The 17,781-nt window shown below is 37.4% G+C and overlaps 1 protein-coding gene across 2 annotated transcripts in view; it reads right to left on the reverse strand.

The window, feature by feature from the left end:
- GSK3B (glycogen synthase kinase 3 beta) overlaps positions 1 to 17,781 on the reverse strand; it is a 224,182-nt gene that overhangs the window by 89,375 nt on the left and 117,026 nt on the right. For both annotated transcript variants that reach the window (XM_012463925.2, XM_012463924.2), the window contains exon 4: positions 10,056 to 10,166. In XM_012463925.2, coding sequence (XP_012319348.1) covers positions 10,056 to 10,166 — 111 coding nt within the window. The remainder of the gene's footprint in view (positions 1 to 10,055; positions 10,167 to 17,781) is intronic.

The raw sequence follows: 17,781 nt of genomic DNA on the forward strand, positions 1-17,781 counted from the left end.
GCCCTGGCCAGAACTTCCAATACTATGTTGAATAGGAGAGGTGAAAGAGGGAATCCTTGTCCTGTGCTGGTTTTCAAAGGGAATACTTGCAGTTTTTGCCCATTAAGTATGATATTGGCTGTGGGTTTGTCATACATATCTCTTATTTTGAGATACGTTCCATCAATATATAGTTTATTGAGAGTTTTCAGCATGAAGAGTTGTTGAATTTTGTTGAAGGCCTTCTCTGCATCTATTGAGATAATCATGTAGTTTTGTCTTTAGTTCTCTTTATGTGATGAATTATGTTTATTGATTTGTGTATGTTGAACCAGCCTTGCGTCCCAGGGATGAAGCCGACTTGATTGTGATGGATAAGCTTCTTGATGTGCTGTTGGATTTGGTTTGCCAATATTTTTGATTTTCGCATTATAGTTCATCAGCTATAATGGCCTGAAATTTTCTTTTATGGTTGTGTCTCTGCCAGGTTTTGGTATCAGGATGATGTTTGCCTCATAAAATGAGTTAGGGAAGATTCCCTCTTTTTGGATTGTTTGGAATAGTTTCAGAAGGAATGGTACCAGCTCTTCTTTGTACCTCTGGTAGAATTCGGCTGTGAAACCGTCTGGTCCTAGACTTTTTTGGTTGGTACGCTATTGATTGCTGCCTCAATTTCAGACCTGTTATTGGTCTATTTAAGGATTCGACTTCTCCTTGGTTTATTCTTGGGAGAGTGTAAATGTTCAGGAATTTATCCATTTCTTCTAGATTTTCTGGTTTATTTGTGTAGAGGTGTTTACAGTATCCTCTGATGGTAGTTTCGATTTCTATGGGATCAGTGGTGATATCACCTTTATCATTTTTTATTGCAGCTATTTGATTCTTCTCTCTTTTCTTCTTTATTAGTCTGGCTAGTGGTCTTATCTATTTTGTTGATCTTTTCAAAAAACCAGTTCCTGGACTGATTTTTTTTGAAGAGTTTTTCGTGTCTCTCCTTCAGTTCTGCTCTGATCTTAGTTATTTCTTGTCTTCCGCTGGCTTTTGAATTTGTTTGTTCTTGCTTCTCTAGTTCTTTTAATTGTGACATTAGAATGTCAATTTTAAATCTTTCTTGCTTTCTCTGTTGGGCATGCAGTACTATAAATTTCCCTCTACACACTGCTTTAGATGTGTCCCAGAGATTCTTGTAGGTTCTGTCTTCATTCCCATTGGTTTCAAAGAACATCTTTATTTCTGCCTTCATTTTGTTATTTATCCAGTAGTCATTTAGGAGCAGGTTGTTCAGTTTCCAATGTAGTTGTGAGGTTTGAGTGAGTTTCTTACTCCTGAGTTCTAATTTGATTGCCCCATGGTCTGACAGACTGTTTGTTATGATTTTCGTTCTTTTGCACTTACTGAGGAGTGTTTTACTTCTAATTATGTGGTCAATTTTAGAACACATGTGATGTGGTACTGAGAAGAATATATATTCTGTTGATTTAGGGTGGAGAGTTCTGTAGATGTCTATTAGGTCTGCTTGGTCCAGAGCTGAGTTCAAGTCCTGGATATCCTCGTTAATTTTCTGTTTTGTTGATCTGTCTAATATTGACAGTGGGGTGTTAAAAGTCTCCCTCTATTATTGTGTGGGTGTCTAAGTCTCTCCGTAGGTCTCTAAGAACTTGTTTTATGAATCTAGGTGCTCCTGTATTGGGTGCATATATATTTAGGATAGTTAGCTCTTCTTGTTGCACTGATCCCTTTACCATTATGTAATACCCTTGTTTCTCTTGATCTTTGATGGTTTAAAGTCTGTTTTATCAGACTATTATTGCAACCCCTGCTTTTTTCTGCTTTCCATTTGCTTGGTAAATCTTCCTCCATTCCCTTTATTTTGAGCCTATGTGTGTCTCTGCACATGATATGGGTCTCCCAAATATAGCACACAGATGGGTCTTGACTCTTCATCCAATTTGCCAGTCTGTGTCTTTTAATTGAGGCATTTAGCCCATTTACATTTAAGGTTAATACTCTTACGGGTGAATTTGATCCTGCCATTATGATGCTAGCTGGTTATTTTGCCCATTAGTTGATGCAGTTTCTTCCTAGCATTGATGGTCTTTACCATTTGGTACATGGTTGGTGTACTGGTTATTCCTTTGCATGTTTGATGCTTTCTTTAGGAGCTCTTGTATGGCAGGCCTGTTGGTGACAAAATCTCTAGGCATTTGCTTGTCTGTAAAGGATTTTATTTCTCCTTAGCTTATGAAGCTTAGTTGGGCTGGATATGAAATTCTGGGTTGGAAATTCTTTTCTCTAAGAATGCTGAATATTGGCCCCCATTCTCTTCTGGCTTGCAGGGTTTCTGCCAAGAGATCAACTGTGAATCTGATGGTCTTCCTTTGTGGGTAACTGACCTTTCTTGTGGCTGCCCTTAGCACTTCTTTCCTTCATTTCAACCTTGGTGAATCTGACAATTATGTGTCTTGGGGTTGCTCTTCTCAAGCAGTATCTCTGTTGTGTTCTCTGTATTTCCTGAATTTGAATGCTGGCCTGCCATGCTAGGTTGGGGAAGTTCTCCTGGATAATATCCTGAAGAGTGTGTTGAACTTGGTTTCATTCTCCCCTTCACTTTCATGTACACCAATCAAATGTAGATTTGGTCTTTTCACATAATCCCATATTTCTAGTGGCTTTTTTCATTTCTTTTCACTTTTCTCTAATCTTGTCTTCTTGCTTTATTTCAAGAAGACAAGATTAGAGAAAAAAAGTGAAAAAAGATGAAGCTGATCTTCAATCTCTGATTATCTTTTCTTCTGTTTGATGGATTTGGCTACTGAAACTTGTGTATGCTTCACGAAGTTCTCGTGCTATGTTTTCCAGACAAGTTTCAATTTATCAAACTCATTCTCTGTTCAGTTTTGTTCCCTTGCTGGTGAGGAGCTATGATCCCTTAAAAGAGAAGAGGCATTCTGCTTTTTGGAGTTTTCAGCCTTTTTGCACTAGTTTCTTCCTATCTTCGTGGGTTTATCTTCCTTTGGTCTTTGAGGTCAGTGACCTTTGGATGGGGTCACTGAGTGGACATCCTTTTTGTTGATGTTGAAATTATTTCTTTCTGTTTGTTAGTTTTCCTTCTAATAGTCAGGGCCTTTTGCTGCAGGTCAGCTGGAGTTTGCTGGAGGTCCACTCCAGACGCTGCTTGCCTGGCAATCACCAGCAGAGACTGCAGAACAGCAAAGACTGCTGCCTGTTCCTTCTTCTGGTAGCTTCGTCTCAGAGGTTTACCCGCCAGATGCCAGCCAGAGCTCTCCTGTATGAAGTGTCTGTTGGACCCTACTAGGAGGTGTCTCTTAGTCAGGAAACACGGAGGTCAGGGAGCCACTTGAGGAGGGAGTCTGTCCCTTATCAGAGCTAGAACGCTTTGTTGGGAAATCTGTTCCTCTCTTCAGAGCTGCCAGGCAGGGATGTTTAGGTCTGCTGAACTGGTACCCACTACTGCCCCTTTTCCCAAGTGTTCTGTCCCAGGAAGGTGGGGGCTTTATTTATATGTCCCTGATGGGCTACTACCTTTTTTCAGAGATGCTCTGCTCAGTGAGGACATCTACTGAGACAGTGCCTGCAGCTACTGAGGTGTGTTGGGCTCCCCCAGTTCAGATTTCCTGGCAGCTTTGCTTACACTGTGGGGTTGAAACTGTCTACTTGAGCCTCAGCAATGCCAGATGCCCCTCCCTACCACCGAGGTCAGACTGCTGTGCTGGCTGTGAGAATTTCAGGCCAGTGGATCTTAGCTTGCTGGTCTCCGTGAGGATGGGACCTGCCAAGCCAGACCACTTGGCTCCCTGGCTTCAGCCCCCTTTCCAGGGGAGTGAACAGTTCTGTCTCGCTGGCATTCCAGGTGCCAGCCAGACACCTAGGGTATGAAAAAAAAAACTACTGTGGATAGCACGGTTTCTGCCCAACAGCTTCCCGGTTTTGTGCTGGAAACTCAGGGCCCTGGTGATTCTGTAGGTACTAGAGAGAATCTCCTGGTCTGCGGGTTGTGAAGACCATGGGAAAAGCGCAGTATCTGGGCTGGAGTGCAAGAAACAGTCCCTAATGGCTTCCCTTGGCTAGGAGAGGGAGTTCCCCAAAATCTTGCACTTCCTGGGTGAGGCAACGGCCTACCCTGCTTCGGCTTACTCTCCTTGGGTTGCATCCATTGTCCAACCAGTCCCAATGAGATGAACCAGTTACCTCAGATGTAAATGTGGAAATGACCCGCCTTCTGGGTCAATCTTGCTGGGAACTGTGCACCGGAGCCGTTCCTATTTGGCCATCTTGCCCAGGGCTCAAAAAGTTTTTAACCTGTATATTACTCACAGAACATACTCACCTCTCCCAGAAAAAGTAAAAAGCCATTATAAAGAAATGCAGTTGCCATCCTGGTAACATGTATATCAAACAACTCCTTATCAGATGATGAAGTTCATGAATGCAAAAGTTATTTGCATTTACTATTTTTATATCCTTCTCACAATCTAACATTTGTTATATAATAGGATTACAATAAAACTATGTAGAATGACTACGTAAAGGAGATCAACTCGTAACTCATCAATTCCAGACACCGTTTTTATCTTTTCAGACCTTTAAGAGATCTATATACCCAAAGAACAATGCCCAGAGCCAATAGATCTGGCCTCTGAAAGAGCAAGCTGCGGTTACATAAAAAAAAAAAAATCATCCCTTTTTCCACAACGGGGAGAAGGGAGTGCTAAATCTCTCTCTGAATGCCAACTTCAGTATGTACAATGATATTATTTTCTTTTTTAAAATACAGGATGCCAGATATCTAGCTCAAATATTTGCTGGCAAAAATACAAGAAGTGCACATGGTTGTTTACTAAAGAACTCTTTTTAATAGAAAAACCCAAAAAACCTCAACAACAAAAAACAAGGGGAAAACAGTATGTGGATTAATAGGTCACTGGATGAATAAACTAGAATACAGCCACATGATGAAGTAATATGGTAGCCATAAAGAAGGTGATACACATACACACAAGAAAACATGTACTGAACTCTATTTTTAACTGAAAACAAGAGAAAAATGTGTACTTTATGTAACCATTTATATAAAAGAGGTTAAAAATGAATAATTTCATGTTTGCTTATTTTTTTAAATGGTAGGATAAATTAAGAACATTTTTTAAAATACTGGTGAAGGAAAGGAACAGAACAGAGGGAACAGATAAAAGCTAACCTTCTTTGAACATACCTTGTTTTCTTGACCTTGCTTTGAACTATGTATATTTTACATTAATTTTAAAGTAAAATTTATTTAAAAATTTAGAAAACCACAATCTATAATAAAAGTTAACTGAAACAAACAAATGCTTAATGAAGCATAATCACACAGAGAGAAATTATTCAATTTTTTTGATATGGAGCCTCACTCTGCCACCCAGGCTGAAGTGCAGTGGCACAATCTTGTCTTACTGCAACCTCCACCTCCCAGGTTCAAGTGAATCTCCTGCCTCAGCCTCCTGAGTAGCTAGGATTACAGGTATGCTCTAGCATGTCTGGCTAATTTTTGTATTTTTAGTAGAGGTGGGGTTTTGCCATGTTGGCCAGGCTGATCTCAAACTACTGACCTCAGGTGATCTGCATGTGTCAGCCTTCCAAAATGATGGATTACAGGCATGAGCCACCATGCCAGGCCTCAATGTTTCTTTAGAATAGAGAAATCTGACTGTTCATCCCTAATGGGATCTAATGGGTAAAATCAAGTTGTGCTTAGATATTAAATTACTTTCATTTGGTGGTGGTAGTGTTGGAATTGTTATTCTAAGATGGTTATGTAGGGTGCTGGGTAGAATAAGTTATTAATTATACTGCCATCATTGAGAAAATTTTCAATGTAAGAGAAAGGAAATATAAATAAAAGATTATTACAGTTAAGTAAAAATTCATCAATTTTACCTGAAAGCATCAATATGAACTCATGGTGTATTTATTTTTGGAAAAAAAGAAGATGGATTACATCGGAGAAAATTACCCATATATTTCCCAGCTCTATTCACTAAAAAGACTCAGAAACAGTAACCAACCCTGTGACAATTAGCACCTCTAGCATCCAGACTGTAGTCTCTAAATACCATCTCTCACTCAAGAACAAAATCTTCTTGAAGTAAAGGCTGATTCTAAGTCTGGGAAAGAAATGTGTAAGATGAACCTGGAATACTCTGTCATGTTAGAAAGCAAGAAAACTGTCAAATATTATTAAGACACACACAAGATACTTTAAAACAAACAACAAAACCCTCATTGTTACCTATGGAGGATGCTATGGAACTAATTATTATAAATTTTGGTAAATAAAGGAAAGGAATCAAATACATTTCCTGCCTTTCTTATAGAAACTGTATCTAAGGGCACAAATAGGTCACATGGGAAAAATGCCTATGAAAGTATTCCAGCTTATAAATTAAGAAGGAATAATAACAGCAGAATATCAACATTTTGTAAACTTTAATGAATTAACGGATTTAGGCAGTGACCATCAATGGCTACTAACATGAGGAAAAGAAAGATATTATGCTCTTCCTTCAGAAAGCACTCAACACTACAAATGAAGTAGTTTTGACTCTTACCAAAAATACATTTAATTATCAGTTATCTAATCATCAACTTGCAGGAAATACAGAAGAAGAACATACTAACTACACTACAGAAATTCAGCAAAATCCAGACCAAGAAAGTATAGGTCAAATGATCTGGTTTCCTTAGCAACAAAGTTCAAGAGAGAGAAAAAGAGAACCCATGGATTAAAAGAAACATTACAGGCACATCAGCCAATCTTAATATATAAACCTTAATTGAATGCCAATTCAAATAAAATAAACTTAAAAAAATATTATGTTGGCCGGATGCAGTGGCTCATGCCTGTAATCCCAGCACTTTGGGAGGCCGAGGTGGGTGAATAAACTGAGGTTAGGAGTTAGAGACCAGTCTGGCAACATGGTCAAACCCCATTTCTAAAAAAAAAATTTTTTTTTTTTTTTTTGAGACAGAGTCTCACTCTGTAGCCAGGTGCCAAGCTGGAGTGCAGTGGCACAATCTCGGCTCACTGCAACCTCTGCCTCCCAGGTTCAAGCAATTCTCCTGCCTCAGCCTCCCAAGTAGCTGGGACTACAGGCGCACGCCACCACGCCCAGCTAATTTTTGTATTTTTAGTAGAGATGGGGTTTCACCATGTTGGCCAGGATGGTCTCGATCTCTTGACCTCGTGATCCGCCCACCTCGGCCTACCAAAGTGCTGGGATTACAGGCTTGAGCCACCATGCCAGGCAAAAAAATTTTTTTTAATAAAAATAAAAATAAAAAAAATTATGTCACTGGCAAATATAAACTGGGTATTTAACAATAGTAATGAATTATTATTTATTTGCATAGGTATGACGATGGTATTTTAATTACTTTTTACAAACAAGATTGTGGTCAGGAGCAGTGGCTCATGCCTGTAATCCCAGCACTTTGGGAAGTCAAGTGGCTGGATCACTTGAGGTCAGGAGTTAAAGACCAGCCTGGTCAACATGGTGAAACCAGGTCTCCACAAGAAACACAAAAATTAGCCAGGCATGGTGGTATCCGCCTGTAATCCCACCTACTTGGTAGGCTGAGGCAGAAGAATCGCTTGAAACCAGAGGGCGGAGGTTGCAGTGAGCTGAGATTGTGCCACTGCATACTCCAGCCTAGGCAGCAGAGTGAAACTTCTTCTCAAAAATAAATAAATAAATAAGAACATCCATATCTCTACACACACACACATACTCTCTCTCTCTCTGTAATGCTTATATGTGAAAATAAAAAAATCTAGAATTTCCTTCAAAAAAGTAAAGGGAGTGCAGAGTAAAAAGTGGCACAGATAAAATAATTTTGGCTATGAATTGATAACTGTTGATGTTGTCTAATGGGTACATGGAGATTCACTGTTCTATTTTCTCTCCTTTTATATATGCTTGAAATTTCCAATAAATAATAAAAACAAAAGTTCAGAATGAGTAAAGATCCTGAAATATGCAAAATTTCTGTAGACAGATATATGAACAGAAAATCATTTGACATATCTTAAGAAGTAGTGGAAAATATGTACTGCGTAACTAGGGATTAATACAGATGATAAAGAGAGAAGCAAATTTGGAGAGTAGATTCAACAGAGGTATCATTATACTCCTGTTGTTTTTGAGGAGATTCTGCCAATAAAAAAGAATATGACATTTCTAGCCTCTTAACTACTTCATAATACATATATTTTGTCTTGTTTTATAGTTACTTATGTCATTTTTTCTACTTATTAGAGGAATAAAATATTTTACTAGCTTCAGATTATTCTGCAATAATTTACCATTTACTGGCTGAATCAAAGAGGTGGAACAAAAAACTGGTCACTTTTAATCTATTATGAGGAGCTTCTATTACTTCTACTTTATAGCCTCCAAATGTTTTCTCATATGCTAAGCTCATCTTCTGGGCCAAAATGCTGTATTGTGGGCAGGAAAGAAATAAGTACAATTTTACCAACATGAAAGCTAAGCAGAGAATGGATCAGTGAGTTATTTGGAAGGATATAACTAATTTTGGGCCTCAAAACTTGGTTTTCAGCAACCAAATCTAGGTTTCTTCTGCTTCATAAATGTGCCACCTCTCTGCACTAGTAATAAGAGCCACAGAATAGGCAGAACCAGATCATTATAATGTAAACTAAGCAGCTCAAAAATTATTCTAGACTTAGACAGTTCAAAGGAATGTACTGCTGTGCTATTTATCTAGAATAGGACCTGCTATTCTAAAACCTGAATAAAGTACTATGGTAAATTTGTAGTAGAAAACTGTTTCTTCTAGTCTCCTACTATGATCAGTTCAACTACAACCTCAACCAAGTTTTGGTAAGCCCAAATAAAATTATACTGAAATCAGAATTTAATTCTTTGTACTAAATTCATCAGGAATCCTGGACTCCTTGCCAAAGTGATCTAGCTAACAAAAGTCCTTAAAGAACTTCTATTATTATTATTACTATTTTTGAGCTTATGCAAAATCTACCCAAAGAACTTCTATTATTGTTATTAATGCCTACCAAAAATATATTTATCAATTATCTAATCACCAACCTGCAGGAAATACAGATGACAGAGGAACATACTAACTACTCTACAGAAATCCAGCAAAATCCAAACCAAGAAAGTATAGGTCAAATGATCTGGTTTCCATAGCAACAAAGTTCACAAGAGAGAAAAAGAAAACCCATGGATTAAAAGAAACATTAGAGGCACATCAGCCAATAAAAGGTAATTCTTTTATTATTGTGAAGCTTAAATTTTTAACAATTAAGACTTCCAAAACTCTTAACTATAAGACATTTAGAGTCAATGCCATTTTATTTTCTAAAGTCATTTCCATAAAGGGTTAAATTTAAAAACTGTATTTAGATATCTGAACTTCCAAACAACTACTAGTTTTCACAACATCATAGTTAATAAAATAATCTGTTACTAATAATTAACTAAAACTTTAATAAAAATTATGCTAAATACCTAGCTATTCCAGCATGAGTTCTAGCAAATAAACAAGATGGCACTGATATTAGATACCGAAAAGTAAATAATGCCCAGTGCATATTTAAAACCACCAAAAGTTTAAGCTGCAACTACAGATACCAACAAATATATAAATGGCATTTATGAACAAATGAATTTGAACATATTTATATTTTACAATTTTATATGATATATTCCTATTTTGGTCTGTGGCACAATGAAGATATCAGAAATTAAATAAAAATGTACTATGGCTAGCAGAAATAACATCTACAAATGTCTGTGAAAACTATTCATTGCAATTCACCAGAGTATCTTTAATATCTGAGTTATGAAACTTTAAAAGGTCCACACTTCACATTTTAAAACTGTACAAGGATTTAACAAAGTTCCAACAATACCTACACTACAGTGTTTCTCCCTGAGTATTAAATACAATAATATGGTTAAAACATACAAGAGGCTCTCCCTGGTTCATAAAAAATGTTTTCTAAAATAAAAAATTGTTCTGTTTTTACATACCTTGACATAAATCACAGGGAGCGTCTGTTTGGCTCGACTATAGTGTCTGGCAACTCTGTATACTGTTTCCGGAACATAGTCCAGCACCAGATTAAGATAGACCTCATCTTTCTGAAAGAGTTTATTAAAAAAAAAAACAAAAAAACAAAACAGATTAGAAACTGGTCTTTAAATATTCAAATTAGAGTAAATTCTCTATACATTTACTTAGCATTTTTAAAGCATAATGTGTCAATTTTAATTACATAAATTTCTTCAGAATATAACCATAATCATAAAAACAAATCAACCACATCTTTTTACTAATAATCCAATAACTAGTCATTTCAATATTGTTAAGATTCCCAATTAACCTTTAAATGATTACTTTGGTTACCATGATTTTAGAGGCTATCACCTATCATAAAATTTAGTATTTTCTAGGCTGATAATGTCCTCATATCCTATTAAGAAAAGTATCATGGCAGCAGGGAGAATATTAAATTTGAAACTAAGAAACATGGATTTCTAGCCCTAGCTCTGTTAGTTCGTGTGTGCAAGTCACTTGCATCTCTAGGCTTCAGTTTCTCCAACTACAATACGAAAAATCAGACTAGATAGTCCAAAATGTCTCTAACCTCCACACACAAAAAAAGATCTTATAGTTACCTGATAGTATATAATTGATAGAAAAACCACTTGTCTTCCATAATTAACTAAAATTTTAAAAAATAATCTATAAGGCAATATGTTACCAAACTCACAAGCTTATTACAGGTCATATGTTTAAGTATCCATGCTCAGCAGCATAAAGACATGAACCCAAGATCAGTGGAGAAGAAGAAAGGCATTCTAACTAAACACCAAGTAGGAAAGAGGAGTGGGGTACTCCCCTTACCCTGTTAATGTGACCAGTATCAGGTAAACTGAAGCAGAAAACAAAGTTGAGAATCACCATGTTCAAGCAAAGAATTGGTTACTCAGTGGGAAACACTGCAGATGAACAAACTTTCACAATCTCCCAACTTGAAATAATCTTACCTACCAAACTGAAGTCAAGAATTTCAATTTCAGCATTTATTGAGCATTTTCCATATATCAATGGCCACAGCAGAAGATGTAAAAGTATAAAAGAGATGACATCTAAGAGTATAAAAGGAGCATTTCAGGCAAGGAAAGAAAACTATATTCAAAATGTAAGGTCATGTAAGAATATAGCAGAGATCAGGAAATAGTGAAACATCATGCCATTGACTCTACTACCTTCTCACTACACTTCACACACTTATGTTCTCCTCTCTTCCCTCCTTAGCCAGCTTAAATTCCATGATCCATCATTATCCTCTCTCTCTAACACAAGAGTCAACAAACAACAGAAATGGTCTGCTGCCTGTTTTTAAAAATAAACTTTTAATGGAACAGAGCTATGCCCATTCAGTTATATACTGTCTATGGCTGCTTTTGGACTATAGTGACAGAACTGAGTAGTTGTGCAGAGACTAGATAGCCCAGAAAGCCAAAAATATTTAAGAAAAAGCTTGTGGTTTTTCTACAACCCTAGTTGAATTCGGCTTTCTGCCCAGTCATGCCTATGACCAAAGAGCTGAACATGGCTGCAAAGAAACCTCTAATTGTGCTGACTGGTCTCATGTTAACATCATCATCAAAATTCAATTTGTTGGCCAGGTGTGATGGCTTACACCTGTAATCCCAGCATTTTGGAAGGCTGAGGTGGACAGATCACTTAAGCTCATGAGTTTGAGACCAGCCTGGGCAACATGGCAAAAGCCCATCTCTACAAAAAATACAAAAATTAGCCGGGTGTGGTGGTGTGCACCTGTAGTGCCAGTTACTTGGGAGAAGGTGGGAGAATGGCTTGAGCCTGGGAGGCAAAGGTTGCAACAAAGCCAAGATCATGCCATGCATTCCAGTCTGGCTGACAGAGCCATATCTTGTCTCAAAAAAAAAAAAAAAAAAAATCCATTTGTCCAGCAATATACACTTTCCTGGTCCATTCACTTTTCTAGACCACTTAATTTCCCCTTTTCTCCTCTTCAACCTCTAACAGCCCTTCTCTGTCCTTAGCCTCAACACATGACCTTGCTTGCATCACTGCATGCACTCACCCACCAGCATCTATCTCCATATACTCTTACTTTACTTCTGTAACTAGAGACAAGCTAACCCAGCTCCTTCCTAAGGCAAACACTGCTACATGTTAAAACAAAAACTGTCCTGTACTATTTCTCCTACTCAAGGTCATTGCTCCAGAAATTTGTCTCTTTCTACATTAATTATTCCATCATTACAATCAGCACATAAACTTGCTATTATTTCTCCCTCTTTAAAAAAAAAAAAGTATCACTAACCACACTAATTACTACCATATTTTTGCCTCCTCTCCTTAAGCTGACTTTTTCCAATTCCTCTCTCCTCCTATTCTAAAACTTTCTTCAACAGAATTTCACTACCACTATGCCAAAATTATTCCAGATCAACAATATCCTTGTTGCTGAATCCAAAGCCAATTTTCAGTCTTCATCTTACCCTGCTCATCTATTTGACTTGGCACTACTATTTGGAACAGTCGATCATGTTCCTTTCACTGAAGCACCTTCTTCACGTCACAGGACACTGTACTTTTATGGTTTTCATCCTACCCTACAAACAACTCTTCTTTTCTCCATTTCTGCTTCCTCCTATTCTCCTTGATCTCTTAAAAATTGGAAGATCTGGCTGGGCACAGTGGCTCACACCTGTAATCCCAGCACTTTGGGAGGCTGAGGTGGGCGTATCACAAGGTCAAGGGTTTGAGATCAGTCTGGCCAATATGGTGAAACCCTGTCTCTACTAAAGTACAAAAATTAGCTGGGCATGGTGGTGGATGCCTCTGGTCCCAGGTACTCAGGAGGCTGAGGCAGGAGAATCCCTTAAATCCAGGAGGCGGAGGTTGTAGAGAGCCGAGATTGCGCCACTGCACTCCAGCCTAGGTGACAGACCAAGGCTCAGTCTAAAAAAAAAAAATCGGAAGATCCCTGGACTTAGTCCTCAGACCTTTTCTGCTTTTTAAACCCACTCCTCCTTGATAATCTCATCCAGTCTAATGGCTCAATACTACTATACAGTGATTATATATAAATAAATACACATATACTAGACCTCTGTCCTTAACTCTACACTAGTATATCCAACTGTGTATTTGGTATTGCTCAGGCTAAAAACCTTATAATCATCCTTAATCAACTCCCAGCCTCTTCTCTCTTACACTTACACACACACCCCTATACCCTCATGTCCCTATGCCAGAAAATACAAATGGTTCCACCTTTACAAATTTATCCAGATCCAACCACTCATCGTTTTCACCGCTAGAACCCTTGTCTAAGCCACTGTCCTCTCTCACCTGGATTGCTGTAGTATCCTCCTAAATGGTTTACCTACTTCTATCCTTATTCCTTTCCAATTTACTACCAAATAAAATCAAGTTAAGCTAGACTGTATCTCTTCTACTCCACCTCATTGGTCTATAATGTATTACACACCCATCTCATTATTTCTGTCCTCTATTCTTCTACTCCACTGCTCTCCTCACTGCTTACTCTTCTCTAGCTAAGCTAGCCCCTGGCTGTTTCTTGAACACCTATGGTATATTTTCACATTCAGGAATTCTGAACTTCAAGGCTTCTAGTCCTCAACCTAGAATGCTCTCCCCTAAGATATGCTCAAAGCTCATTTGTCTCAACTCCTTCAAAATATTTGGTTAAAGTGGTACCTTCTTAGTTGGCTTTCCTTAATCATTCCATTTAAAATTATAACCCATTCCTCCACCTCCACATCGCCCATCTGCCTTCCCCACTTTATAAATGAAACTTACCACTTTCTAACCACATAGTTTATTTTATATTATCTGCTTACCCTGACTAGACAAGGCTCCATGAGGGCAAAGGCTTTTGTCTGTTTTGTTCACTGCTCTATTTCCATGTAGAATAGTGCCTAACACACAGTAGGTACTCAGTAAATATTCGCTGACTAATAAAGTTCAGGGGCAATGAGCATTTCTTTAAAACTTAGTATTATATATTTTACAATCCATATATATATAAATCATGTTGTACACTGTAAATACATATATTTTGTTTTTCAATTGTATCAATAAAGCTTCAAGAAAAAAATTAGATTACAAACCAACAGGTCTGTTTTAACTCAAACAGTATTATGGAAAATGGATATGGAGAGGAGGAGACTTGTCAAGATGAGAATGAAAGCAGGGTAAGCAGCTGGAAACCTTCTACAAGAGTCAAAGCCTGGATCAGGGAATAAGGCAATAGGGCTATTTTTTAAAGCAGGAGAAAGGTAGGGTAGATATACTGGCTAGATGAACATTAGAGTAATAGAGAATCCAAGAAACAAAGAGATTGGGATTAATTTAACTGTTTTTAAGCTCGGGCAACTAAGTACACGATGAGACAGAGAAATCAAAAAGAGTAGAAAGGTTTGAAGGAAAAATTACTTGAACTTTTACTTAATGAATCTCAGAACACTTTGGGTAGCGATATTACACAGGTGGTTACAAACACAGGTCAAGGCAAAACTCAGGAAGCAAGAATGGAGTACAGCTTGAGATTCAGGCAATAGCTGAAGCCATGAGAATAGACTTGTTCACCTAAGGAGAACATGCAAAGTAGGAGAGTAAGGAAAGGACTGAGTATGGAATCCTGAAAAACACTAAATTTAAGAAGCAGATAAAAGGGGACTCAGCAAACATGAAGAAAAAACTAAGAGGCACAAGAAAGCAAGGAAAGATTAGCATCAAGGACCCAAAGCTGAAATTTCTATACGGGTGAGATGTGAAGCACTTCAATAGCAGATGAGATGAAGATTAAGGGGTTATTCAATCTATATCCAGTATCTTGGTATATCTTGGTTCAGTGATGCTCTTGGAAAAAGAGTTTTCAGATCATACTGTCAGTAGCTTTATTGGGTTCATGAGTGTGCAGGTGGCAGGGAAGGAATAGGAGGCAGTTAATTCAGTTTATTCTCACAAAGTCTCTAGTGATGAAAGGAAAGAACTGGGAGCTGGTAATTCAAGGGGAGACAAAGTCAAAGAAAAATTGTTGCTGGGCTTTTGTTGGCACTTTTTACTGGCTAAAAAGACCCAAATTTATTTGTAAGCTAAGTAGACAAGAGTAGAATAAAGTTATAAAAAAAGGAGGGAAAAGGGATAACTGAGGAAGCAAGATTCTAGAAAATCAGAAGGAAGAAACATGGACAAACTATACAGCATGGTAATTAAGAAGTAAGATTAGCATGAGTCACACAAAACTATATAGAAGTCCCAATTCTGTTACTAGGAGTTATGTGACTATGAGCAAGCTATTTAACCTCTCTAAGCATCAGTTTCCTCATCCGCAATATAGAGCTAATGACAGTATTGATTTTAAAGAACTGTCATAAGATTATAAGAAATAATCCATGTGAAATTGTTTAAACACATTACCTAACACACAATAAAGACTCAAAGTTTAGCTATTTTCATCCTCAAAAAAAGAATACCACTTTTTCTTTAAATTGAAAATAAGTGATTAGGTATTAGGGAAAAGGAAAGAAAATTAAACTAAATGAGTTATGTGTGATGATCCTATTTCTCATAAAGTAAGAGAGAGATAAGATGACATGCAAAACTAGGGGTAGCAAGAGTAATGCTGAAGGCTAAAAGAAAAAAAATACAGAGATCAATATTCAGAGATAACCAGTTTCCACTGTAAATGAGGTCTAATAAAGAACAAATAAATACAATGCTCAATTGGTGTGAAAAGAATTGCTGTATTAAACAAAATTCAAAGAATGGTGAGTCTCAGGTTATTAGAAAGGTCATTAACCAGATGTCAAAGTCATTTTTTTAAACTATTAATAACAAAGTTTCTTGATTTTAATGATCTATTTTACAAAGCTAATTATTACACATTTATGAACAACCTGGAGATGTGTATACCATTGCATTCCATTTTACTTCATTTGCTAAACAAACATACTAACAGTTAAGAATGTAAAGACTGAACCGGGCTGGTGGCTCATGCCTATAATCCCAGCACTTTCGGAGGCCAAGGCAGAATGATCACTTGAGTTCGAGACCAGCCTGGGCAACCCAGAGAGGCACTACTTCTACAAAAAAAAAAAAAGAAAAGAAAAAGAATTAGCCGGGCCTGGCAGTGCACGACCATGGTCAAAGCACTCGGGAGGCCAAGGTGGGAGGATCACTTGAGCCCAAAAATGTCAAGGCTAGTGAGCCATGCAATCCAGCCTGAACAACAGAGTGAGATTCTGTCACACGCTCTCTCTCTCTCTCTCTCTCTCAATCTCTCTCTCACACACACACACATTTATTTATCTTTATATATTTAAACTATATATAAGATTAAAAGATGAATGCCAAGTTCAACAGAGGTTTGTAGTTATACGACTATAAGCTCTTGTCCTTTCCTTGTCCCAATCAATATTTTTATAAATGATTTCCTTTATTAGAGGTTGCAAAAGCAAATGCCATTAACAGCTAAGCAACAAATGTAAAAGTGTGAAGCCAAATTGTGTAATGCAGTAAGGGGCAACAGTTGGTAAATGACACAGTACAAGACTTAACTAACTACAAGCATTCTAATTTAAAACAACAACAACAACAAAAACAGAATGTGCTTGCCAAATAAAACACATCATGGGATAGATTTAGCAGTCAATTTATAATCTCTGATTTCAACACAGCCACCTAAGATTGACACAAACCTAGGAAGAATGGCTTAAAATGAAACACTGAATAAAAATTTAAAGAAATTGGGCTGGAATGATAGAACCCACAATATGAAATTTAACAAAGGCACTATCACTAAAATCAAAGTATCAATGCATTATGTAGAATGACAGAACAGAGAAACTCCAGATCAAACTTGATGGTAATACATCTGAAAATTAAGTAAGTGTAACTGAACAGAACTCAAAAAGAATCAACACTGAGATGCAACCAATGAAAAATATCATGCAGCACTAGGTAAAAAAAGTATTGTGTTCAAATCAATGAAGATAATTCCACTCTACTTTGTCTAGCTCACGCTGCATTGGAAGTAATGATATCCCTTTATTGGCAGCATATTTTATTCATAATATTAAAAAAGCAGAATACATCAAAGGAAGGTTAATGACACTGTGTCTGCTATAGGCTGAACACTCTAATTTACTATACTGTGAGAAATATGAAGGCACCAATAAATCCTCTTGTTAAATTTACAAATGTTCTAATGTAAAATAAATAGCCACAGGGAATAACCCTTAGGGAACAGTGCCCACCTCTAGCAAACACCATATGTACAGAAAACAGCAGTATTTTTACAGTTCCAAAGTATAGTTTTGTGTGAAGGTTCCTGCAAAACATAATTAAGGAGGCTGAAGACACTAATATTTTGAGAAGACTAGGATTCAGCATTTCTAGCATTCATATTTTCTGAAATATCTACGGTTTGCTATTTCCTTAATGTAATCTCTCTCCTTTGGATTATCAGATACATCGCTGGAATACTCACAAATTGTAAACTTTACAAACTAAATAGGCCAGGCATGGTGGCTCACACCGGTAGTCCCAGCACTTTGGGAGGCCAAGGTGGGTGGATTGCTGGAGCCCAGAAGTTAGAGACCAGCCTTGGCAACATGGTAAAACTCCGTCTCTACCAAAAATACAAAAATTAGCTGGGCATAGTGGCAT

Source organism: Aotus nancymaae, unplaced genomic scaffold, assembly GCF_030222135.1.
Source record: "Aotus nancymaae isolate 86718 unplaced genomic scaffold, 86718_ANA_hifiasm-v0.15.2.pri h1tg000011l, whole genome shotgun sequence".
NCBI classification, from domain to species: domain Eukaryota; kingdom Metazoa; phylum Chordata; class Mammalia; order Primates; family Aotidae; genus Aotus; species Aotus nancymaae.